Consider the following 26,611-nt stretch of genomic DNA (forward strand, 5'->3'; position numbering starts at 1 on the left):
TTAGGTGCTGAGGAATCCGATAAAAGATATTTATTATTGAACTCTTTCATATAAAAACATCCTTTATATCAATGCACACAAACAAAAAAAAAGATTATAAAGTACGTCCATAATCCAATATACAATTTTCATGAAAATATCTCATTAAAATTGAGGCCCTGCATGTATGAATATACACATTTACAGTTGCATAGTTTAATTGTAAAGCTTATGTGGAATTATTAAAAAATGGTCCACTGAGCAATTTCATCAAATTTTCCTTGTAAATTTTTTACCCCTCAGTAAATAATACTTACACAAATCTTTGGTCTGTTTATCCAGCTTATAATTTTTCCAGGATACGTTATAGATGAATACAAATAATGGAAAAGCCCCCATGAGTCATGTCTTAGATTTAAAACTTAATTCATTCAGCCATGGCCGAAAAGAAGAAACTCCCAAAGATAAGAACTCATTGCACTGCTCTAGCAGCCACTTCCGACTTCGATGACATGCTTTAGCGCTTTGGTGTGTGACTGTAGACCCCGACCACCCTGAGTTTAGCTAGTGACCTGTGCAGTGCCAGATAGATATAATCCTCATCCTCCAAAACCCCCATTCTGCATTTAAATTTTGGAAAATCCTTTGCAGACCAGGCAAGGCCAGTAAGCATCTGTTAATATTAAAATACTGATGTAGAACCACTGTTTGCAGCAGTTTAAGCATCAACCTAGTCTCAAATCAGCCTTCTTCAAGGACCATGCTGATGCTCTTGCCCATGTACAAATCTGGTGGTCTTTAATATTTTCACTCAATATTTACAGTACACTTTACTGACTTAAAAACTTATGCGATGCTCTTGAGAATGACCACCAGGAATATATTTTAAAAATGTATTAACTATTTTAAAAGACGTATTGATGTCCTTAAAAGAACAACCTTCAATTTTATCAACAGGGAAAGGCCATTGGTAAAGTGCAACATTGTCTATAGCCTAAGAGGTTTAACACATCCAACTTGTTCAGTAATACAAAGCACGAAAGCTGAAAAAACATAATTACTTTTTCAGATTGTGGAATTGTATTTAGAAATTTGCTTAAAAACTTCAAGTTGATGGCCTGCTTCCATCTGAATAGACCAACTTAGGACTTGTATAAATGCACTAATTTAAAGTGATGTTTTCAGGGTTAAAAAAACCCACAATGATGATTTATGCATTTAGAAACTACAAAAGATCCGGTGTGGTTCCACTGAATGTTTAAGTGTAGGTTTGTCTGAGTCTTAGAGTAGAAAAAAATGGGGAAGGAAACCAGATAACAGGTCCATGCAACAAAATCCTCAGTGCAAGTCTGCTGCTAAAAAAATAAATCTTGGAGAGACTTGTCCTTAATTAGACTCAAATGTTCCATCTCCATTATTTTTAGCACTATGACGTCTCTCCTGTCTGGATCCCCTTCCCTGGTTCTCACCATATCATCAAATTCCTGTCTCCTTCTTGATCCAACCTCTCAGTTTGGTGACACGTGAGTAGACACCTGGCTTGTTTCGACGAGCACAACCCTCGCCCCAGCTCACAATGCCAGCCTGGAACCACTTCCCACTCTCCTCAAAACACGCCAGGGGGCCTCCAGAGTCTCCCTGGTGGGCACAGTTGGGTGAGAATAATTATTAGATTGAGTTTCAACGCATTTTATGGGTGTGAAAAACTCTAGAAAAAAAAAATCTACTGAAGCTCTGTCCTTTCATTAATTTCTGGAGAACATGTTTCACACATCTCACCTGACATGCATCAACTCCTCCAGCCAAGAATCCACTGCACATCATCCTGGAGGTCACCTGGCCCTCTGTGACTATGTTGCACACTGTGTCGTTGATGATTTTCACTGATGCCTTTTGTAGCACCTGTGCTGCCTGACCTGTAAGAACAGGACAAAGGGGTCAGCACTCCATCACATGACCTCTCTGTTCATCACTAACATCAAAGGTGCTAATGGGCTGGATTAGTGTTAGCTAATGAAGGTTTAAGAGGCTTCCCAGGAGAGGTGATGTCTGTCTTGATACATGGATATGGAAAAAGGCTTAATGGAAGAGAGCAGATTAGAAAAAGATGAGAGAAAAGGAAGGGAGGGTTGAGCAGAGAAGAAGTATGTCATGATGGGAGAAAAAAAGAAATGGGTGGGACATTAAAGGAAAGACGACACAAAACGGAATGAAGAAGAGATGACGGGAACAAGAAGGAAGTAAAAGAAAATGAAGGACATGAATACCTCATTGAATAACAAGATGGAGGAGGAGTGGGATGTCTTAATTTTGATGCGATATGCAAAGAGGAACAACGCTACTGTAGAGTGGGTCACCCATCACTGGAACAACTTCATAAATATTACAAATATGCATAATAACCACTTCCAGTGGAAAAACTGACCACTAAACTACCCAAAATCACCAATTCACATATTATACCTCCTTCTCTGAGTGAGCCCCAGCCTGTGACCCAGCAGGCTATGCCTGCAGGGAAGACGTGGGAGGAAGAGGGTAAGCAGATGGGTTGGATGGTGTTGGTGAACTCCAGCGGCTGACTGAGTTCCAGCAGTGCAATGTCATAGTCAAAGGTCATTTGGCTGTAATCCGGGTGGGTGATGATCCTCTGTAGTGCGCGCCGTTGTACACCATTGTGGTTGTATTGGTCCTGCATGCCACTATAGCTTTGCCAGCTGGATGGAATGAGGTTGCTGAAATAGGAAACAGAGCAGTATCATGGTGCAAAGGTTATGCATGCATGGCAACTAAAAGAGTAACAAGTAAATAGAATCATTACTTATCCTCCTATCTGTCAAAACCTAAACCTGAAGTTTTCTGAGAGAAGTACTTAACTCAGTACTATTATACTGGGCTGTATTTGTCCTAAAAATCTATTAGGTTGTTTCACTATATGTCTTAAAACTGCTAACAGTTAATAGCATTATAGCAAATATCAACACCAACAGTGAATATCTGAAAACGAACACACTCCCTGCTCAGAAGCAATAGGAGTAACTGAGGTCAAACAGCATGGTGAGTGCTCCACCTACAGGGCACTTCGATGCATGCATTGTTATGCTTTCATGCATGAGATGTAAATTTAGCCCCCCCAAGGTTTTTCTGAATTAACTGTATCATCAGGGGCTAATTTTCAGACACTGCAATTAGAATATAAACGGTCCTCTGTTGTGAACATTTCTATTTTTTACCAGCAGGATACATATTCTAATATGTATTGCATAACAGGATCTGATAAAATTTTAAATAACATGATGAATAATAAAATATCCAGGGAAACGATAATAGTTTATACGTCAAAATGTATAAAAGGAACATGCAAAAGGAAATCTGCTCCATAATGTGCATAGTCTTATAGATGTTTAAGCTGAGACTTACGTAGGATTGGCAGTTTTAAAGCAGTGAGCAGCTGAGAGGAGCCACTTATTTGAGAGGATTGAGGCACCGCAAGCATGTCCATAGGTCATGTAGTGAAGGCTGACCTGCCAGGGCCACTCCCCCAGCTCTGCATTCTGACCTCCTACGATTCGGTTCAGCTTATAGGGTCGTGTGCCACATTCTGTCGTTAAACAGAGAAAGAAATGGGAAGCAAGGGGCACTGAAGGCTGAGTCTAAAACACAAGGAGAGACTGGCATGACTGATCAGAGGGAGAAATCTGAAAATTAGATTAAGTTGACTTGGAGCCATTATGACAATGGCCTTGGCTGTGAAAGCTATGACTCTTGGAATCCTAATAAGGCTGGCATATTAGCTGATGAAAAAATAGAAAAAACACAGACCAGCCTGAGGCTTAAATAGAGGAAAAAACAAAAACTTCAGAGATGACAAGAGCCACTTTCAAAGAAGAATTAAATAAATAAGGCAGTCAAGGCCCGGGGCTCTTTTCTAACAGACAGCCCAACGTGAAGCTCAACCCAGCTCCTCTATAATCTACTTTGAATGACACTGAAGAGATTAGATCCACTTTCATCTATTTTATGAATTTTAGAACAAATAAAAAAAGAGCATAGTATAAAGATTGAAAAGATGAGGACATTTCTTACCACATCCAGTCTCATCGGAATGATCATCGCAGTCATTGATGCGGTCACATTCGGCATTCACCTTGTTGACACATGCGCCATTATCACACGTGAAGCTGTAGTCAGAGCATATACCTGGAGCTGAAATGGAGTAGAGATATCCCGAAAATCAAAACACATACCATATTTCAATCAAAGCGTTAGAGCATAGCCAAGTTTAACCGGTAAAACACTATGCAATCAGTGAGGCTTCAAAGTAAGGCTTGAATGCACAATGCATAGTGATTGAGGAGCAGATTGCATTGATTGGGCGTATTGATTGAGGTTGAGGTCTAATATCCCTCTTTATTCACAGAAGTGAAAATCAAAAGGAAATGCAGGAGTGCATTCTCTGTGTGCAAGACCGAAGGTGGAGCAAGTGAAAGGGAAATTGATAAAGACTGAAGAAGAAACAAGATGGAAAAAATGCGCAAAGTGAAAAAAAGGAACACTTCGAATAAAGAACAAATTCTTCAATGGAGCCTCTTTGTAAAGTCTAAATCTACACTCTCTGAAGGTTAATTGCTTGATGGTTACTGTAACAAGGTTGGATAAGGTTATAATTTTAAATTTGAGATGTTTGACTAAACAGGAGAAGAATACTTTCTGCCACTTACAGGTTTTACAAGAGGCCTCGTCGCTCCCATCGTCACAGTCCTTTTGGCCATCACAGACAACATCCTTAGGCACGCATATCCCATCTCCACAACGCCACTCATCATCGTCACAACCTGAAAGCAATGAAACAAAGGCGTGAGTAACTTATGATCAAATATAGATAACTACATTAAAACTGAAACCTGTGAGCTTAGAATCAGGCTGCAGCGGTGTAACCACAGCGGACATCACTGACTCCATTCATTTGGTGTGTATTACACATGATTAAATGTCTGAATGGATGATGAGCAAATTGGTTAAGGCTTCAAACAAACTCTATTACTGATAGAATAATGACTGCACACAACCCAGGAGACAGTGACCAGAGCATTAGCAGTGATGTGCCTTTAATGTTAGCACAATTAGAATAGCATTAAACAGGGTTTGTATCCCCTAAAGAGCACCTTGAGAGTTGGAAATACTTACTGCACGCAACCTCATCACTACCATCTCCACAGTCATTGACACGATCACACACCCATAGTCTTGGTTTGCACATGCCATTCTCACAAGCAAACTGGTCGGTCGCACACTCTGCAGGGGGAAAAAAAAAATGTCTAAATTGTAAAGAATGCATTTGATGAAGGTGTATAAAATATACTGTATGTTGTGATTTAAACAGCATCCACATTAGTATTTAAATTACAGATGATGTCTAGTGGATAGTCAAAAACCAGTGACAGAAAGTGTCAATTATTCTACAAAATAAATGTCACGCTTGAATAAAGTAAAGGGGCTTTGGAGAAGTTGATAATAAAGCAGCAGAAGCAAAGAAATGCATCCAAAGTGTCATATTTAAACATAACCAGACCCAGTGTTTGGTTTGTTTATTTTAAGTCTTTTATGAATATTAAATCAGGTCCACATTCCAACATAGTAAGGCACCTTAATACAGAACTGGATGCCAACAAGATGTTTCAGCAAAAACATGACTGTGGACACCATGAAGAGGATCCACTCCCTTCACAGATATAAAAGGCTCATTCTAAGGTAACAAATTAATTTTGGTTTATTATGACACATGCTATATCCTCTTGATACCCAGCAATGCATTTTGTCCCCTGAGTTTCACAGCTTTACTTAAAAAAAAAAAAAAAAAAAAAATGCTGTCCACCGCAAAGAATGTTCCATTACAAAAAAAACATAATGTGCCGCACACATTTAATACCCCTTGGCCAAATATAGTGTAAGATTCTGAGGAAGGTAACTGCCCTATAATTTAGATTAGATTGTCTTTGTGTAAAACGTATTACATACATATTTATATTTGAAAGTACTCAGATATTATAACTGCAAAAAACACAAGGCCATTTGACCTTGAAAAAGTACGTTAAGGTCACCTATTTTCAATAGGCTTCTGCTCCATGCCAAGATGCATCCACAGTATAAATTTAGTGCAGATATCTCAATGCATTCTTCAGATAATATGATGATGTCGTTGAAAGAACACACAGACAAATGGACAGACAGATGACAAAATTATTACAATACCCCTTCAGCCAAAAGTTGGCCAAGGGGTAAAAACTGTTGCATTAGGCTGTTTCCAATCAAACAAATATTTAATTTGACTTTCCTTGGTGTCAGGGGGACGTGACCTCATAGCATCTTCTATTAGATGACCCTTCCTTGATGCCTACACTTTACAAACCCAGGTGATAAAAGAGGCTTTAACGTATACATTTAACATCCAATGTCATCGCCCACGTTATATTCTCAGTCTTTCTCAGAGAAGAAGAAACTGGCCTTCATGTGCAACATTGCCGGTTGACTCCTTTAAGGAGCAACGAGGGAAATATTAGAGTGGATAAGAAATGAGGAAAGTGAAGGAAGAGAGAAAGAGTGACTGGGTCAAGGGAGAACTTACTGCAGCCCCTCTCATCGCTCATATCACCGCAGTCATTCCAGCCATCACACCGCAGCTCCTTTCCAATGCAGATGCCCGAGGCACAGGTAAACTTATCGGGGCAAGCTATTCACAAAATGGACAAAAGTAGGAGGGAGCACACAAAAAAAAAAAAAGATGATAGTGACAAATTGAGTGAGAGGGAGTGATAGTGTATGTTCGTAACATCCATCATGTCTCCAATGCTTGTCCCTGTTGATCAGAACAATTATAAATCCATTTCAGTCAAAATGGGAGACAACATAAAGAGCGGAGAGTATTGAAAGTGGAGTGCTGCTGACTGACAGTGGCAAATAAAATGGACCCAATAAACATGCTCTCTGGTGATTAGTCTAGCTCTTGAGTTTCACTGCTGCAATTTCTGTGCCTCAATCACTAAACAGCTCTATTTGACTGTCAGTCTGCCACAGTCTCTGCGTCTCCCAGACTACACAGTTACACTCTGTCTTGCTCTGTAATGACAGGCTATGAGTGTTGCTGTCACATTTCACCCATCTCGCCAAATGTTGTGTGTAAATGTGACAGACTTTAAACTCACGGTTTGAGGGATCATAGGCGCTGTATTCAGCTCTGAAGCCTTTGTCAGAGTAGGCTTCATCAGAGTGGAACAAAATGTCCAACATGTTGGTGGTGCTAGTCAAAGCGAAAGGGATCACCTCTCCACAATACCTGGTGGAAAAGACCAATGGTTAACTGCAAATTTCCATTAATATTGCTTATTTGTGTTTATAGATAGATAGATAGAGATAGATAGATAGATAGATAGATAGATAGATATAAAATTATACAAACAATGCACCTATTCAACTTTCCACTAAAAATGCTGATAAAACATGAACGGATTACTATGTGGAAACACAACTATGGCACATGGAGTGTCTTTAAGCAGAATGAGGAGTCATTCTATTAACTAATGGATGTCTACAGGTAACTTGGCTCTTGGGTTTGTTTCAACCTCATATTATTGCCAGTGAAATATTTTCAGTTTTGTGCCAAGCTGGAACTTTGAGTTTTTATTACCTGAAATGAAATGACATGTTTTACTGATGATATAGATTATGAAATCAAATGTAATAAACTAATAAAATGAACTGTTATTTCCATTTATTCACAGGCAGACAGAACACACACACACACACACACACGCGTGCACACACATACACACTTTGAATGGTATTTAATGCTTACTTGTGACCCATAACCTCCACATAGTCTTTGTGACAAGAATGGATGTCCACTCCAGGTTCTTTCATGCGGAACATGGTGAATTTTATCTGCACTTTGTTCCCAGTAGGAACCTACAGCACAGAGGAAGAGGTGATTGGTTCATCACAACCTTATTTACCATGCATGTCACTCCTCAGCCTACACGCACAAACATACACAGGTATCGTGCATTGGTGTGTAATGTGTGCTGAATATGGAAACCTTCAAGCTGCAACACATCCTAACAGGCATGTACACAGCACATGCTACATACAACACACAAGCAGAAAAAACCAAAACAACACAGTGCAGCCTGGCTGTAGTTGCGGCAGCAACAGCAGCCTGACAGATGAAGATAGAAGAGGTACTGAACAGCTTGGCTTCTCTAGTGCTGCCTCAGCATTCCTCTCATGGCAGGCTAAAGATGGTGGAGGAGGAAGAGGGGAGGGGGGGGTGTTCAGGTAGAGGAGGGGGACAGGGAGAGGAGCAGTGGCGCAAACCTTGATGGTCCACCTGCAGTCTATGGAAGGGGGGTAAAAGCTGGGGTGCAGTGGGGAAGTGAGGACTCCAGTTTTGTCAGAAAGGACACCTCCACACTTTTGAACTGGAAAAACAAACACATGCCAAATAATAACATTCTCATACATTCAGCACCACTTAACAGACCACCCCTCATAAAATATTTATAAATGGCCTAAAATAAGGTTCATAATTAGATTGTAAACACTTGTGAGTCTGTAGTTAACAATTTTAAAGAACAACATACATATTTCATACATTGATTTGAGCTCACTATTTGGCACTATCTTGCCAAATACTGCACTTCATCTCATCCAGGTGAAATGAGTGGTTACCATTTATAGCTGGCAAAGGCAACCTTATTTAAAGGTCTAAAACATGTGTGCATAAAAGTAGTAAATAAAGCTAAAGAGTTAAAGCCGTAGTATATAAATTTGTTCATTTGAAAGGGCCAAATGAATCTTTTTAAGTATTAATAAATGCTTAATGTGGTTAAACACTTAATAAATATCAAATGAAGCTGATGGTTATAAATGGCTGGTGGTGAAATAAGCAATCACATCTGAGACAAAACAAGTCAGAGTAAATATGGACTCACTAGTTGGTGAGCAACAGGTCAGTTATTTTTTTCCTACTGTGCTGTAAAAGCTTAGTCATGAATGATGTGTTAATAATTTAGAACCTAATTACAAGTCATTTATAAACCCTGTCTTACATTTGTACAGCAACTATGTATAACTGATGTTTACATAACTGATGTTTACAACGCAGGTGGCAACTGGATAATGTAAAATTCTGGGAATGTCTGTTTGACTACCTGTAGCCTTGCGCAGAACTTTATAAACAGCCTGAAAACCAGGCCTCTGCGTCTCACTGTCAGTAATCATGTTGATCAACATGATATTACCAGATGACACCACTTCCAGAGGGTTTGTTGGAGGCCTCTGACCACACTTTCTGATGGGAGAGAAACAGCAACATGGTACAGCAATCAGATGTAATTCTAACCAATACGTCTGTATGTGTCTATGTGTGTGAATGTAACAAACCATGAAGCATAAGCTGAGTGTCTGATGCACTTTCTGAATAGATTTGTACTTGTCTGTTAGGATGTGCAACGCTTACGGTGTAATTCTTTTTAGTCAGAAGCACTCTAAAATATCAATTCAGCAAACAAGTTTAAAATGCTGTACAAAAATAATTTGAAAAGAAATCAATAGATAAGCAGAGAAAGCAAGAGAAAGAGATAAATAAGGAGAGATGTGCCAGCACCAGATAGAAATTGCTTAGGTGGAGTTTCAAAGTCAAACATTAGGTCCATTAGCAAAAACTTTCAACACTGCTGGCGGCAGAGTTGTGGAGGTGTGAATGACGCTGCAAGAGCAGTAATACATCTAACTCCTGTAGAATAATGTCATTATAGAGTATTATATTATGGCTCTCATAAACCCCATGTCACCTTGGATAAAGCTGATCGCTCAATAGCATTATAAAATTTTTATGCATCACTTGGTAACGCATATTTGTTTGGCAATGGATTCTGAGTTTGAAATGGCCTGCAGCTACAAGTGATGTTGCATTCAAGAGCCTGTAGTTTTAAAATCATGCCAGTCCCTCATTGAAAAAGTGCAATTACACACAGTGGTGTAGCAGGACCCAGGTTGGCAGCCTCCACAGATTTGGAAGAAGAGGTCTTTTTGAGCCAACTCAATCTCACTGAGGTCTGAAAAGTTAACAATAAAATGGGATGTGCAGAGCTAAAGGCTTCAGGGCCAAAAAGAAAAAAAAAGAAAAGAAAAGTTGTAATCACAAATCCAGTCAAAGGAATGAAGTGGAACGTGTTTTCCACCCACATCAAAACACCTTTTACTCCTAAATCCCTCCACAACATTTCAGACAAAGTGATTTCTAGTGTTTGTCCTTTGGGAATCATAAAGAACATTTTTCTTCTTTCTGATCTTCAAGGCTAAATAAATGAGAAAGTATGTTGGCTGCTCCCTATCAAACAAACATTACCAAGGTTTACTGCAGGGTTAGAAGGGGATTTTGTCATAATTTTGTGGACCTTAAGAACAAACATAAATCGGTTTACTGGTTTGGGTTTTATTTTATGTAAAAATTATCTTCTAATGGAAGGTACTAATGCATGAAACACTGCTATCTATTCAAATAGTAAAAACACATAAAGGAAAAAGATTTAAAAGCCATGTGTGCAGCATGTCCTTCACAGAAACTGTCCTGAGACTTACTTTGTGATGGCCTGAGAGTCATCTGGACTCAAGGAGTCATAGATGAAAACAAAGTCATCTGTGCAGTCATCCTCAATGTGGAAAAAAGGGAAACGGACAGAAATGACGTTTTCTACTGAGGCTCGGATTTGCCACTGACACCGGGACTTAGGAGGGTAGAGTTGAGGGTATCCGGGAGATGTAAATGTTTTGTCAGTTTCATCAGCTTCCAAACGGTAGAAACACTCCTCTGAAACACAACATTCATATTTAAATGAAAGTGAAATACATAAAATCAGAACATGATCTTGTAGTGGAAATCTGCACAGTTTTACAAAATAAAACATTTGAATACAGTACTGAACAAATGTATTAAGTGGCTGGATATTGTACAGTCAGTAGAATCACTGCATTAATATAAAGTAGTATAATCATCCTGAGGTAATAAATCACCAAACTCTGTCCAAAAAAAGAGTCAGGTATAGTGGACTGAGTAGCCTGGCCTGAAACCGGGTTCTCAATCTGTGACTGGAGCAGCACATGTACAGTCCAGGCCAGAGCAGCCGTTCGTTACAGACGGGCAGGAGGGTGAGCATCTAGCCACCTGGAAAATTACAGCTGCGAGTGATTGAAATGGGACATGCTGTACTCACTGGCTCTGGGGTTTCTGGCCATACGAGGATCTGTGACTGGAGACAGGGAGAGAGAGGGGTGGGGGGGGTTGGCAGAAAAACAGGAGGAAAGGTAAGAATGGGTCACTAAAGTTGGGAGGTTGATAGAATTTGATGCATGAGCCTAAAATATTTGGGTTGCACATTTTCTGTTCCATTTCCCTGCGGTTAAGGGAACCCGTGATGGTGTGTAGCTCTTTCTGCTCCATCTCACCTTGCCCTACAGCAGCAACCCATACATCTCTGTCTAACTATCTGGGACAGCAACATCAAATCATACCCACAGAAATCATTTTAAAGAGGACCAAAAACCACTGAGTCACAGGGCCGGCTTTTGGCTGGTGGCCAGGATGTGGACAAATGCAATGTGAATGCTGAGAAGACAGAAGGAAGAAAAATGGCTGTCTTGAGCCAGGCTAAGGCCTAGTTAATATCATTAGAGGATCCAAGCAGCATAAAATGTGCAATCTCAAATGCAGCACAAGCAGAGAGCTCTGGCTTATCTGCTATCATCTTATCAGCACAACTCAGACAGAGCTCCTATAATACAAATAGAAAGCTAACAGAATACCAATGCTGATAGGAGATGACAATGACCTTTTTAGATCTGTATTCACACTGCTTTATTTCTGCTGATTGCAAAATGTCACAAACTGGAGCCAGGCTTAGAGAAGACCCACTGAACCATGGTCTTCTGACCCCACGGTATGACCCCCCCCCCCCCCCCCCCCCCCCCCCCCCCCCCCCGGTGATGGGATGGTGGCACCTACTTGAGGAAGTGACTTCAGTGACGCTGAATGCATTGGGGTTTTGACTGCTGCGTTTTTCATTAACGGCACCTTCTAGTGTTTTCAACACTCGTTCCTCTGAGATCTCTGGCAAGATGTTGAGGTCTTCAGGTGGCACATCAAACTGTGACCAGTAGTAGACTATTATACCCTCACTGTAGACAACAGAGATGAGAGAGAAATGAAGGGAGGGCAAGAGAAAATGTGTTGTGTAGAATATTGAGTGATGTTAAATTCTGACTAAATTGCAAAAAACAGAGTTAGGGCTGAGTGATGTGACCACATTTGGGACTGATCTTAACTTCATTTACAGTATGATCTCCTTTATGCCAGTAAGTAAATGATGTCCAAACATTCGTACGAAAGGTGACTTTTAAAGGTTTTTTTTTGCACAAGTACTAATGTACTTTTATGTATTGTAATGTATTATTATGGTGAGCTGTAATAATGTTAACATTAGCAGTGTGACTGTTTAACATGTTCAGTTGTAGTCTGGGTTAACACTTTACACAACTCTGCTAAAAAGTTGTTTTGCTCCTTAAATTGTGACACCAAGTCTACGTTACATGTTTTAGCATTACAGCATTACTTTAGTATTACATTTACAGCATAAAAACATTTTTGGCTCATTAGAATATATATGTCTTCGGACCATCTCTCAGGACAAATTACAAATCACACAAAAATCTTCTGCCATTGTCGAAAAATCCCAAAAATATGGTCTAAAATTATGCAAAAATAATAAAAAAATATATATATGACAGTCACTAGACCATAGGTGTCAAACATGCGGCCCATGGGCCAAAGCCAGCCCGCCAAATAGCCCAATCTGGCCCACAGGATGAATTTGTGAAATACAAAAAGTACAAAAAGATATTAACAATCTGTGATGTCAAAATCATTTTAGTTCAGGTTCCATATACAGACAAATTTGGTTAAGTTTGTCCTTGTTTTAATGTAACAAAGTAAAATTACATAAAATCTTTACATTTACAAATTATCGTTTCACAAACAATGTCAATAACCCCAACAAATATGAACAACCTGTATAAAGAGAAGTAAGTGTAATTTTAACAATATTCTGCCAACTACTAAATGTTTTGTGTATTTGTAGATCCACTGTGATCTGTAAGTGTGTAAATGATAAACTGAGACATAATATTTTTAACACTTTCAGTGCCATGGGCCGATTAAATCGGCTTTACGAAAACAACCTGTAAAGTGCCACGGGCCAATCAGATCAGCTTTGGAGAACACGCCATATTTGTGTACAAACAAACCATCCACCCCCATTTCTTTCTCACATTTCGATGACGTTCTTTCTGTGTCCCCCTTTTGAGACCAAGCAGACGGGAATTTGAGGTCACGCGACCGAATAATATTTTTATATCTTTTTAATGTTTCTTATTCTCCGGTGTTTCATCAGAGGGAGCCCTCCATGCCGGGGGGCGGCTGTGGACTCCGGGGGCTGTGGCGCCTTCTCTCACTGGGGTCTGCTCCTTTCTGGTGGGTGGGGGTCCCAGTTGGCCCTCTCCCACTAGTTGGGATGCGGGGTTGTGTTGCTGGTGCCTGGTCGCCGGGGTCGGCGGCTGCATCCTGGTGCGGATGGCTCCCTGAGACAGCGCCTCCTAAATTGATGTTTTACTTTTACTTGTACATTTTTGTTCTGGTCTACCCGTGTTCAGTCAGTCTTCTTAAGTATGTGTGAGCTTGTGGGTTTGCATGTATGTGTGTGTGTGTGTGTGTGTGTGTGTGTGTGTGTGTGTGTGTGTGTGTGTGCGGGTGAGTGGGTGGGTGTGGGTGGGGGGCGGTACTGATTTTTAAACTGATATGTAAAGCACTTTGTGCTACAGTTCTTAATGTATGAAAAGCGCTATATAAATAAAGATTATTATTATTATTATTATTATTATTATTATTATTATGAATTATGCAAATTACGATCAATAATGAATCGGCTGCGTCCGGTGCGTTTTGAATCTAATTAGCAATCGGTCGGATGTTACCGAGCGGTTTCCTGCAGGATTCTTCAAATATTATAAAAACGACGCGAAATACTGAAAAACGGCCAAATTCTGTGGCACTTTTAAGGCTTATTAGCCCCTTAACTGTCTGGCACTTAAAGAGTTAAAATTGAACTTATTTTTCTTGGCAAAATTTCATTTTTTTCATGGTTGTTCATGTTATTCACATTTTGACCCTGCCCCCCAAAGGGGAGGCAAGGGGTATTGTTTTTGGTTCAGTTGGTTTTGTTTGTTAACATTCTAGCAGCAAAACTATTGGTTGAATTCATACCAAACTAAGTTTATAGATTGCCAGTGACCTAGAATACATGCGATTACATTTTGGGAAAAGAGGTTCAAAGTTAAAATTTTTGTATGAATTAAAAAAAAAAAAAAAAATCTTCTCCCATTTACTTATAATGGGCAACATTTTAAATGTCTATAAAAACATAATATTTTTTTTCAATTAACTTCAAACTTGGTACATATATAGAGGCAATTGATATGCTGCTCAGCTGGATCGATGCCAAAATAAGTTACAATATGTGCGAGGGGCAGGGTTTGTTGCGCCTGGCACCACTTGTTTAACCTCCTAAGACCCAGCTATGGGTTTTCTGTCCACATTTGTGGACAAGAGTTTCACAACTTTACACAAAAAAAGAAAAAACTGTCCACCACAAAGGACATTCCATAAAAATTTTAAAAACTGCATCTGAAAAAACTGTTGCATCATGATGTTTCCAATATAGGCACTTATATAATGAAAAACAAAAAAAGCTTGTACTTTGCTGACATTTCCTGGGTCTCAGGAGGTTAAAGGATAGTTTATGTAGATGAGAAAAATTTGGCGTTGACATTTATAGATTATTCTTTTGAGATCATATTGGGCAGTATGTGGCCCCTGAACTAAAATGAGTTTGACATCCTTGCACTAGACAGACGACAACAACTGTGCAGAATAGATCACACAGATATTAAAAAATAAATAAGAAAGCAAGTATCCGCATTATAATACACATTGGACCACAGATTGTAGCATTAATGCTGCTATGATTGTGAGTTTAAGTCCACTTATAATGATTCTTTAGAGTCTGTAAGCACTAAAGGCGTTTGTTTGTGTGTTAGTTTTGACATTGGGTTCAGATCATGTTCACTGGTGACTGCCATAATAAGTCAGGGTACATGAGAATACACACCTGTGGACAGATGTTTGACTCTGGTTACATACAGATAGAATTCTGATCAGTGGAATATAAAATATTATTAGTGAAGTATTATTAGTATTACGTTATTATATGAGATATAAAATATTTTTGGTTAGGTTAGCTAAGGTAATTGGAAACAAACATTCTTTGTCTTGAGAGCAAACGTAAGAGCAAAAGAAGTCCCTCCGACAGCAAAATAATGATCTACTGTGAAAACAATGATATGTTTAATGTAACACTGTGTTTTAGTTAAGCAAATTGAGAAATCTGTTTTCCAATCCATTTTAGTACAAAATTAAGAAGACAGAAAGTTTATTATTGAAATAATGGACTGTGATATGATCTTTAGGTCGGATCGCCCACCCCATCTCACAGTACTAGAACAAAAAGAGCAAACAGTGGTTCTTTATGGCTGCTGTTTGTACAGAAAAACACAATTCAATACAGTGCAATGTTATAAAGGGCCAGTATATATTATTAGATGGATCCACAGAGGTCAGTGGAGCAAAGCTCTTGCTTCATATTCTATTTAGTGAAGAGCAGCTGGCATTATAACTAACTGTGCAGCAGAATGAAAAAAGAAATGAAAGATCTCAACCATACCTGAATGCAGTAACCACAGATTTACTGTAGTATTTTGCAAGGATTGGATCGTTTTTGTACTGTTCCCCCAGCTGTGTAGAGAAAACATATTTTTACTGAACAGATCGTGTACAAGATTTGCACTTGTCTGCCTAAAGAAAAAAGTAGAAATTAGCATGTGAAGCTAAAAAGTGCCTTTCATGAAAAACACACAACAGTGGGATTCTCAATTAACTGTCAATTGCCTTCAGCTAAAGAGAGCTACGAACTGTGTCAGACAAAGCCACCGCCACAATTGTTAAATGCACATCCCCGCTATTCATTATGCATGTTTAAATGGTGGCTACGTTAAGAGCAAATTCCCTTTGTGAGGAATAAAAAAGCTGCTACTACCGATTACTATAAACAGACTGGTTTGGATTTCCAGAAGTTCTCTCTTGGTACGACATCAAAAAGGGGATAGAACTAGCTGCAGGGGATGAATATGTGGCTTTTTTTTATTAAGTTTGGCGATAAAAGCACAATGTGATACTGTATAAAGGAGAGCTGAGGGTTGTTCACAAGATAGAAGTGTCCAATTGTCATGAGATAAAATATTAAGAATAGGTGTAAAGTGGCCATTTTTAAGTTGGAGTTAGTGACATCAAGTATGCTATTTTCTTAACCCGTCAAGAGGATAAAACCCACTTAGACAATTTTCAAGGACTCTAATGTAGATTGTGGGAGATGTATGAGAGACAAAAAAACTGTGAGACAACTGGTTTAACTTAATGCCTTTATCTTTTAAGGTCTTCATTGGCAGTTCGGTCCAGCATTCGCTCCTTTGAGCTATATGCTATAAGTTGTCAGCCCAGTAAATATTAACCTAGATGTGAACATGTACTTTAAAAGCTCTCTTCTTTGTTGCATGCAAGTGCAAACCCAGCACATCACGAAGCTTTACCCTGAACTGTCTACTCATCTAATATTCCAGTTGACCACTTCAGCTCCTAATCTTCGCCTAACACCCTCACTTCTGTAGCTTTTTAGTGAGACAGTGTGCGCTTGATGGGGTTTGAGCAGGGATTTTACCATCACCGTGCTCTTTAGTAGTGCTACAAACATCTCCACAGCCTTCAATAATAGGAGATGCTGTTCAGGGAATTACTATGGGAATGTATGGTTTTTATTCCGCCCACGCAAAAGTGCCTTAAGCAGTTTCTGTGCACTCGTAGTGGCATGCATAAAAAGCATTTCCACGATGCCAAAGAACATACACAACTAGCCCTTGGAGAGGTAATGGAACTGAGTGTAATACTTTATTATTAACAAAACACAATGGCAGTGATGGAAAGTGAACAAAATGGATTGCAGTCGAACTCACAATGGTCTGGAGCTTGTCCGCCAAGTTCCCAAACTCCGTACTGCTGGTGTCCTCCAACTTCTCGTCATATGGTATGCCCCGCAGCATCATGTGCCCACTGAACACCCGCTCTTTCTGGAGGTGTTGTTTGCTGATGGTGGTGTTTGGATCAGCATCTTTAACTTCAATCACAGAGACAGAGGAGGGTTTTGTGTTAATCAAATAATGTCACAAGATGGCTCCTGCTGATGAAAGACAAGGCTCTGAGTTTTAAAATGAGCTTTGAAAGCCAGAGAGTGAACTCACATAGAGAAGACAGTCTGTCTCAATGAGCAAATTAAATAGCAAGTTGAATCAAGAGGCTGTTTATGACAACTTCACAGGCTTTTCTATCAGATGCTGTATGTGTAAGTGACAGAAGCTGTGCCACACGACATTTTTCTTCTTTGCATCATTAAAAGGAGAAAGTCAGAGCTTTCAAAAATTCTAATACTAATGGGAAATTACAGAAGTCCAAACAGCCCACTCTTACAATTTCATATCAAAGGACTGAGCCTTCACAGGAAGTGTAAATGATCCACTTTACAGTTTTTGATGTCAAGTCTGTGTTGGCTGAGGCTAACGTTAGTAATGTAAATACTGCCATTAAGAAAACCATAACTTAAACACCAATACAAAAATGCTAACACGCTCCTCAATATTTCATAGTTTTCTTACTTTAAAAACAGAAACATAAATATCACAATTACTATAGTTTATAATGTGATGGATAAGGCTAATAACTGTGCTCACAGAGAAAGAACCAGATGAGAAATGCTGCAACGGCTGCAATGATGAGAAGTCCCACAAGAACCCCGATGATGATGCCGGTCTTCGACTTGGATGGTGCCTTCTCTTTGCTGCTTAAGAAATCAATCCGTTCCTGTCGGCCATTCGGATCCTGAAGCGGAAAAAGAGTAACAACATAAACAATCCTTCAGCAAGTGTGCTGTGGGAGGAAGAAGTGTATGTCTGCATGATATAGTATCAAACATTACAGCTGAAAACATTAATGTCTAAAAAATGCCTTCCAACTAACATCCAAATAGCAATTATTTTTTTTACATCATTTACATTTTATGCAAACATATTGACTATGCAACAAATTCATACTTATTCCACATAAATGGAATCTGCCAGAAAGTTGGTTTTAGGAATTTCTTAACTTATCTATAGTGTATTTATGGTTAGCTAATAACTGTAATCAATCACAGTATCTGTAATCAGATAAGATTCCAATACATACAGACAAATGATTTTCAAAAGAAACACATTAATCCCATAAAAGAAATGTAATACTACACTGCTCCTGATTCTGGGATTTTGACAATATAAGACATTTAAATATTAGAGGGAAACATCCTTAATCTGCCTAAATGAGAAGCTGATTTAGTATAATCGAGGATTGGAGGAAAGAGCAGATGACGATAAACTGTATAAACTAAAGTTGATCACAGATCAATAGTTATTTAACCCGTAAAGATCCAGCGCTTCTTTTATGTCAGTTCCCAAGTGAAATTTTCTCTATATTTTACCTTTTTTAAGTGATTTATCACCATTTATTTACAATATTATCCACTTTTCTATTTTATCAGTATAAATCATATATTTTACTATATTTAATTCACTGATCATGTGGATGTTCATTAAAGCTCAAATTAAAGTTGAGGGTTATTATATCAGAAACAGAGAAAACTCAAGAAAAAGTGACTTTTCAGTCTAATATATCATTAATTGAACATAAACCCAGTGTGTCCATCCACTGTCATTGATCCAACTCTGTGGGTTTTACTGGTGAATCAAAGTTGTAGAAGATGACTGTGTTTCCACGGTAACTACAGAGCCTCTGAACATCCAAATGGGTCACATCTGATGACCATGAAAAGATGAATAAATTGTATTTTACATTTTATATTTACATAGATTGATAGGATTAGTGGATCAACAGGGATTAAACAGTTTAGATCAGTAGATGGTTTTGGGTGGTGGTGGATCTTTGGGTCTTTATGGGTTAATAAGAAAAAACCTACTGACCTGTGATACAGTAAAAATACTACATGAGCCATCTTAAAGCACTTTTCCTGAGAGACAAGTTGAGACAAGGAGGTCATATATAATGGCGGACTGGTGAGACCTGTTTGTGACAATTTCATTCACAAGTAAACACATTCAGAAACGGCATTAAAACTCAGGCATATATTTTAGTCATTATAACCACTGTGTGCATGTGTGTGTGTGTGTGTGTGTGTGTGTGTGTGTGTGTGTGTCAGTACTGTACGTGTGTCCGTTGTTGAGCTTTCTCAAGTGGGCGTATTGAAAGAAAGGTTTCAGGCTGGTTAGTAATCAACACACAATGAATTCAGTGCCTGTAGCCCATGAGTGAAGAAGCCCGGGTGCCATTAGGGATGGAAAATCACTTTAGTATTAAATCAATTTGTCAGATGTGCTGCCCCTTAAGATGGGGGCTCAATTACATGAGTCTAGATGATAACTCATGGCAATTAAGGCCTATTCTTACCCAGCTCTGGCTTCCACACATGCTTTCTAATTGGAATCTCTAATAGCAATCATGGGCCAGAATGAGGGGAATCATTAGAGATGGGGTCAGCAAGTGCTCCAGGGTCTGTCTCTATCAGTCACCCTGATCACAGCCTAATAAAACCATTACATGCTCCTCATCATATCCCATTCTTCATTCCTAGAAAGAAATACTATCCCATTTCGAACTATATGTGGCTCTTTTTTAAATACCAACTCTGTGTGCTATGCTATTAATAAACAGGATCTTTCAATATCGATTATGACGGTGCCCGAAGTGACAAAAGCATGGGGATTTTACAAGAAAGCGCTATGGGATGAAAGACAGACTGTGCTCCAAGCTCAGGTAAACATAATATGCAAGTGTATAAATCAACCTCAGAGTATTTCTAAGCGGTTTGACCAGTTTGTCAGGAGGGAAGCAGGTTATCTCTACACTGGGGTGTGGTTTAAAAACAGCTAAAAAGAGGCCAAGTTGCCATTTGTAATTTTAATCATTTTTTTCATACTTACCTATATTTCCTTTTGCTAAGAAAAGTTAACTTAGAAAAAAGTATAACAGACCATAATCATTTAGTTAACTGGTCTGTACATAAGTTAAGTCTAGTTATCTGGTGACTATATACACAAGTACATACAGTGTGAAGCAAACAACTCAATATTGTAGGAGTGGTAAGGACTGGAGCTGCCCATATCAGCTTCAAAATGAAAAGATTTATGCATGTTAAAAAAATAAATACATAAAAAGATGACAAATGTTGAGAACACGACAAGTTTTTTAATATATGTCGGTATCTTATTGTGTTATTTAAATGTAAGTGCCCTGTCGCTGGTAGAAACCACCTGCAATAATGACAATAATTAACCCTATTCTATTCTATTCTATTCTATTCTATTCTATTCTATTCTATTAGTTCATACTGCTGCATTAATGTAAAAAATAAATAACATTTTGGTTTTAGATGATGTCAGGTGACATACACAGGTGTTGCAGGTGTGTTCTAAAAGTTCCAATATCATGCTGTAAATTGTTCATTTCTGTCTGTCACTATCACACTGTCCCCAAGAAACACAATCAACTCTATGGTGGACACACATCCTACACACACAGTGAGTCACTTTTTCACAGCCTCACCATGAGAACTTTGCGTGACAGAACTTCACAACTTTTTCCTCAGTCTGTTCCCACCTCTGCTGACGTCAGGTGGGTATAGTTTCAAACAAATCTGTCCTGGTTTACATAATCAGGCATTATCTATTAATTATTCTTTCTTTTTCTGTGCCAAATCATAATTGTAGCTGAAGCATTTGGCAGGATTCTTTTAGTGTTGTGTTTGGGAATGCTTTTCAGTACAAAAAAAAATGAATGTGACTAAACCAATAAAATAATCAAAGGAAAGAAAAAAAGTGAGCATCTACAGTGTATATGAATGGAGCCAAGCCTGTTTTCTGTGCCAGCTTAAATGTCATTTAGACCTCATTCGTTGCTGCTGCACTGACTTAAGCAGTTTGTCAATATACTTGGAACAACACAGAGACTGAGAAGTAGTCATGATACAGAACCACATTTTAACTCAGACATCCTGCACTTACTGGAGGGAAAATGGTGTGCTTTGGACTTCAGCAGCCTCGAAGCGAACTGGGCCTACAAATATCCCTTACCTGACAGTAGCCCTAAGCACACATTTAATAGCAATACAAACACCACCCCACTGCTCAAATGGAGCTATGCAAAGGGTACAGAACAAATCCTCCCAGCTGAATCTTCTTCACAGTTGGATGAAGAGCAACACCATTGCTTAAGATGAGTGCATTCATAATAGATACATCGGCTGAGACTGTAAAGCTCCCTTTAAGACCAAAGCCTGTGTGAGTAAACTCTAACGCAACATGGCTAAATAGTTAAAGATTAAACTTGGTCTAAGTTCTGCTCTGAAGTCTGTTTTAATACTTCATTCAAAGGAGTCAACAGTAAAAGATGCAACATTAATACAGCTTTTACTTCAGTTCTTCAGCTCAGTTTCAACCTAACTTACCTCAAAAAATACTCTGAAATGTAAGAGAAAAGAGCAGCACTGTCTTAAAAAATAAATAAATAAATAAAAACTCTGCTGAGTCACCACATAAACAGAAACTGACTGCCTACATTAATCATTGTATTCCCACCTACATAACATCCATGGCTGACCTCACCTCAGTGTCTGTGGGATATTGAACTTTATCAATTATACACCACAGTTTCAGATCCAAGAGTAAAGGGAAAAAATATATCAATGTGTAAAAAAACAGCATCTATATATTCTCTGTCTGTACAAGTTGAGTTACTGTGTTACCCAGGTCAACTTCTTTATGTTCATCTGTATTTTCAACAGAAAAATTGGAATAATAATGAAATTTTGACACTGAAATATATGAGGTTTGAGCTATAAACTCTAACTATCCCAGTCAGCAGCATACTCTCTGTACTGCAAATAAAAGTGAAGTGAAAAACCTGCATGCATAAATCTTGATTTCATACGGTCAACAGTTCACATATTTTTCGAACACGCAGTTTCAGGGACTTTCTTTTTCAATCAATAATAATTAACAGTGTTACCATGAAATATGCCTGTGGTTGTTTCCTCACACAAAAAAACCACAATGAGCACCCTGTAGTGTAAGCACTGACACCAAATACTGAGACTTTGAGTCTTATGGAGACAAATGAAATAAGAAAGAAACGATATAAAATGAATCAAAGCTATGCAAACTGTTTCTAAGAAAAACAAATGAGCAGGTCTATGAATGATTTTAACATGAAATACTCACATGCAGTTCTTCTGTTTGGACAAAGAGCTATAGAGTTTAGATTTGATGGATTAATTTAGCTTTAGCTCCCAACTAATGGAATGAAATGTAATAAACATAAAACATAACCTTAACCTGAACTCACACATTAAATTACATGCAGAATAAATGCTCACTACTACAACAGGACTACAGTTTTCTGATTGTTTTTTTTTTATTTTTTCTTCTTAGGGAAACCTTGTCCATCCAAGGATTCTACTAAAAGCACACTCACTAAAAGTATATTATTCACTGAAAACACGCAAAGTATTATCATTATTATTATTATTATTATTATTATTATTATTATATTTTTTTCCACTCATTTGGATATCAGACTTGAATGTAACACATCCAGTCTGTCTTTTGGAAATGACACCCATAGATCAGAATAAGAGACACTACAGGTGATTTATCACTTGTCAGGTTGTCCTACTTTAATCATTTTTATGCATATGAGAGCAAACCTAACAGGCTAAATAACTGTGTTGACCCCAGGATGAAAAATACCCAGAGACATGTAATGAAAAACATTGATGAAGTATGACATGCATGAGAAATATGTCAGTTAAGGATTTAGGCCTCAGTCCAAGTATGAAATCCACTCCAGAACCACACTATCTACAGATCTAGGCCAAAGCAAACAAACATTAGGTCATGTGTTGGAACAGTAAAGTGTCTGTAAGAAAACAAACACGCACTGGTTCTTCTCCTTATTGTTGTATATTAACATCAATGATAAACTTAACACACGTTGCGCAATTTGACAAAACTTACGTCGTATTCATATCTGGCGGAATACATGGTCACTGAACCCTGCTGCAGAAATCCAACAAGATTCCACAAAGTTGTTGCTGTTTTCCCAGTAAAAGTCCTCCACCAGGACTGTAAACATAAACCGAGGGACGACAACAATAATGTGGCTGTTTGTAAGACAAAAAAAATAAATAAATAAAAAATCAAGTGACAGTTGGTCTTCCGGTACCGTCGAAGGTTGTAAATGTTGAGAATCACCTGAATTTGAGCTCTTCCTCACACACCTACGTAAACCACGCCCACTATACCTGTGCGTAATGCGCAATGGTAAACCAGTGCGTCTCCGTGGATCGATGAACGGGTCAAATGTAAAAGTGATCTGATTTTGAAAAGTTTTTTTTTGCCATATAGTATTTCCCACATCATTAATAGATAATTTAACTCTGTATTTAAAAGCGATTCCAGAAGGTTTAATACGACTGATCAATCAGGAACTATTTACAATATGAACATGCTCTAAGAATTGAGCTTCAATTGTTTATGATCAGAATTAACTGACTCCAATTATAGATATAAACATAACATACGTTTTCCAAAGCTTTCTGGAATAGTTTATCCTCAAATTTTAACTGGAACAAACCCTTAACGTTACCTTTTATTTATTTATTTATTTAGTTACTATATTTGTAATAAGATCAAGGCATACATTTTATACAACACATATCCCACCAACCTATATTGTTCTAAATAATTAGATAATGAAAATATGTCTATATTTTCCGTTTTTGTTTTATTGTCTGAACTACCCACAACTCCAAATAAAAATGTTATTATTTAGAGCTTGTATTTGCAGATCACGACACATGGTCAAAATAACAAAAAGATGCAGTGTTTTCAGACCTCAAATAATGCTAAGAAAACCAGTTCATATTCATTTCTAAACAACACAATACTAATCTTGTAACTTGGGAAAAGTTCAGACATTAATATTGGGTGGAATAACCCTGATTTTCAATGACAGCTTTCACATGTCGTCTCTCTCCTAAATTACTGTTGGATGACTTTATGCAGCTCCTGGTATTGAAATTCAAGAAGCTCAGTGATGTTCCGTGGCTTGTGACCATCCATCTTCCTCCAGAAGTTTTCAAAGTGGGTTCAGGTCTGGAGATTGGGCTGGCCATGACAGGGTCTTCATCTGGTGGTCCATCATCCACACCTTTAATAACCTAGCTGAGGCCAGGAGCATTGTCCTGATAGAAAAACCAGTCCTCAGAGTTTGGGAACATTGTCAGAGCAGAAGTCCAGTAGTTTTCAATAGTTATTTTTGGATTCCAGTTACTTTTGTGGTACTAATAGTACTATTTTTGCTTATTGTAAGAAGATAGTGATGGCCACAGTAGTGGTTTTTATACTTGGATCAGGTGTTTATTCAGTAGAATCAGGTGTGCTTGTGTTGGAATTCAACAGACACAGGAATGAAATGGCTGTCATACAGACATGCTGATTTCAGAGGAAAGTGCAGTGGTCTCTTAATTTTTTCCAGCCACCACATATGATGGTGCATTATCACACATATATGTTGGTTTACGTACATTTATACAATAAATTTATAAGTGTTTCACCAGACAGAGCCTGAAAAGTGAATGTATTGTAATGTGCAGGCACTGTTTTGAGTTAGATCTGGTAGCTCTGAGACAAACATTCCTTCTGAATAAAACCCATTCTCTCATTAATTGTCAGAATTTCACATTTTGACCCAAGACTGTATCTTAGAAAATATACCAAACTAGCACTTTTGACTTAATTTTTCTTTCTTAGTGACTGAAATTTGGTAAAGTTTAACTGCTTTTATACTTGTAGACCAGTGTATTCTTACAAATGATATGTTTTCCAAATGAACCAGCAGAACTGAAAGTACATATGAGAACAAAATTATACATATTCCAAAATATGATTTATAATACTTCTTTTTTATTTTAAGGAAATTTCATATTCATAAATGTGAATTTTTGAAGATAAAAAGAGTTAGTAATTTTAAATTTTTCATGTGTGAATACAAAATGTATTCTAATTCATATCCATTAAAATGTACCCTGAATTCTTTAAAATTAACCCTTTTATGCATGAATTATGAGAACCTTAATCAAGATTTTTTTTCCTGCTTTTATTCCTCTTTAGGCATGAAAAAAAAACAAAAAAAACAATATGATTGAATTTTTTTTTTTTTAATCAGGCTGTTTTTCATGGAGTTACAAAAATGTCCGCTCAGCTAGACCATGAATTTAATTCTTGAAGCAAAGAAACATGTATTTAAAACCCAATATCATAAAGTGATATGAAAACAGTGAAATGAAACCATGTTTAATGCAACTAATCTGATGCTTTCTCACATTTTTAACATATTCTAATATGAGTTATTACTCACTTCATGGAGATAATATGCAAAAAATAAATATTAACAATTGATTTCCATTCAAGAACCAATCAAGAACAGCAAAGTTACAATAATGGTATGAATTGCAGTTTATGAGATGATGCATAAGTGTCCACTGTGTTGGTTGATATGGAACTAAAACAATAAAACCCATGAATATACAGGGTGGGGAAGCAAAATTTACAATGAACATTTAGTTGTTTTTTCTCAGCAGGCACTACGTCAATTGTTTTGAAACCAAACATATATTGATGTCATAATCATACCTAACACTATTATCCATACCTTTTCAGAAACTTTTGCCCATATGAGTAATCAGGAAAGCAAACGTCAAAGAGTGTGTGATTTGCTGAATGCACTCGTCACACCAAAGGAGATTTCAAAAACAGCTGGAGTGTCCATAAAGACTGTTTATAATGTAAAGAAGAGAATGACTATGAGCAAAACTATTATGAGAAAGTCTGGAGGATACGAGGGCCGTTCAATAAGTTCATGGCCTCACCCAGAACAGAACAACACAGACTGATAATTTATATTTTATTTTTCAACATAATCTCCATTTACAGCAATGCACTTGGTCCATCGATGTTCAAGCATCACTATCCCATCACGAAAGAATGCAACATCCTGTATTATAACAACCAGTATTTCTGGGTGAGGCCATGAACTTATTGAACAGCCCTCGTACTATTAAAGAAGAATGGGAGAAGTTGTCACCCGAATATTTGAGGAACACTTTCGCAAGTTTCAGGAAGCGTGTGAAGGCAGTTATTGAGAAAGAAGGAGGACACATAGAATAAAAACATTTTCTATAATGTAAATTTTCTTGTGGCA

The 26,611-nt window shown here is 37.9% G+C and overlaps 1 protein-coding gene across 2 annotated transcripts; it reads right to left on the reverse strand.

The window, feature by feature from the left end:
• Nucleotides 1–23,596, reverse strand: st14 (ST14 transmembrane serine protease matriptase). Of its 2 annotated transcripts, none has more exons than XM_030157151.1 (19): nucleotides 23,368–23,596; nucleotides 17,977–18,122; nucleotides 17,206–17,366; nucleotides 15,864–15,934; nucleotides 12,035–12,207; nucleotides 11,247–11,282; nucleotides 10,615–10,843; nucleotides 9,183–9,322; nucleotides 8,347–8,450; nucleotides 7,829–7,938; nucleotides 7,179–7,309; nucleotides 6,602–6,706; nucleotides 5,164–5,271; nucleotides 4,698–4,811; nucleotides 4,063–4,182; nucleotides 3,397–3,577; nucleotides 2,443–2,711; nucleotides 1,759–1,895; nucleotides 1–1,617 (listed from the first exon to the last, which is right to left on the reverse strand). In XM_030157151.1, the coding sequence occupies exons 1-19, from the start codon at nucleotides 23,373–23,375 to the stop codon at nucleotides 1,456–1,458; spliced, it is 2,505 nt and encodes an 834-aa protein (XP_030013011.1). In that variant the 5' UTR covers nucleotides 23,376–23,596; the 3' UTR covers nucleotides 1–1,455. The 2 variants fall into 2 exon arrangements, with proteins under 2 accessions (XP_030013011.1, XP_030013010.1); XM_030157150.1 differs by having other exon boundaries at nucleotides 17,977–18,124; nucleotides 23,365–23,596.
• Nucleotides 23,597–26,611: the final 3,015 nt, after the last annotated feature.

Source organism: Sphaeramia orbicularis, chromosome 16, assembly GCF_902148855.1.
Source record: "Sphaeramia orbicularis chromosome 16, fSphaOr1.1, whole genome shotgun sequence".
Lineage (NCBI taxonomy): Eukaryota > Metazoa > Chordata > Actinopteri > Kurtiformes > Apogonidae > Sphaeramia > Sphaeramia orbicularis.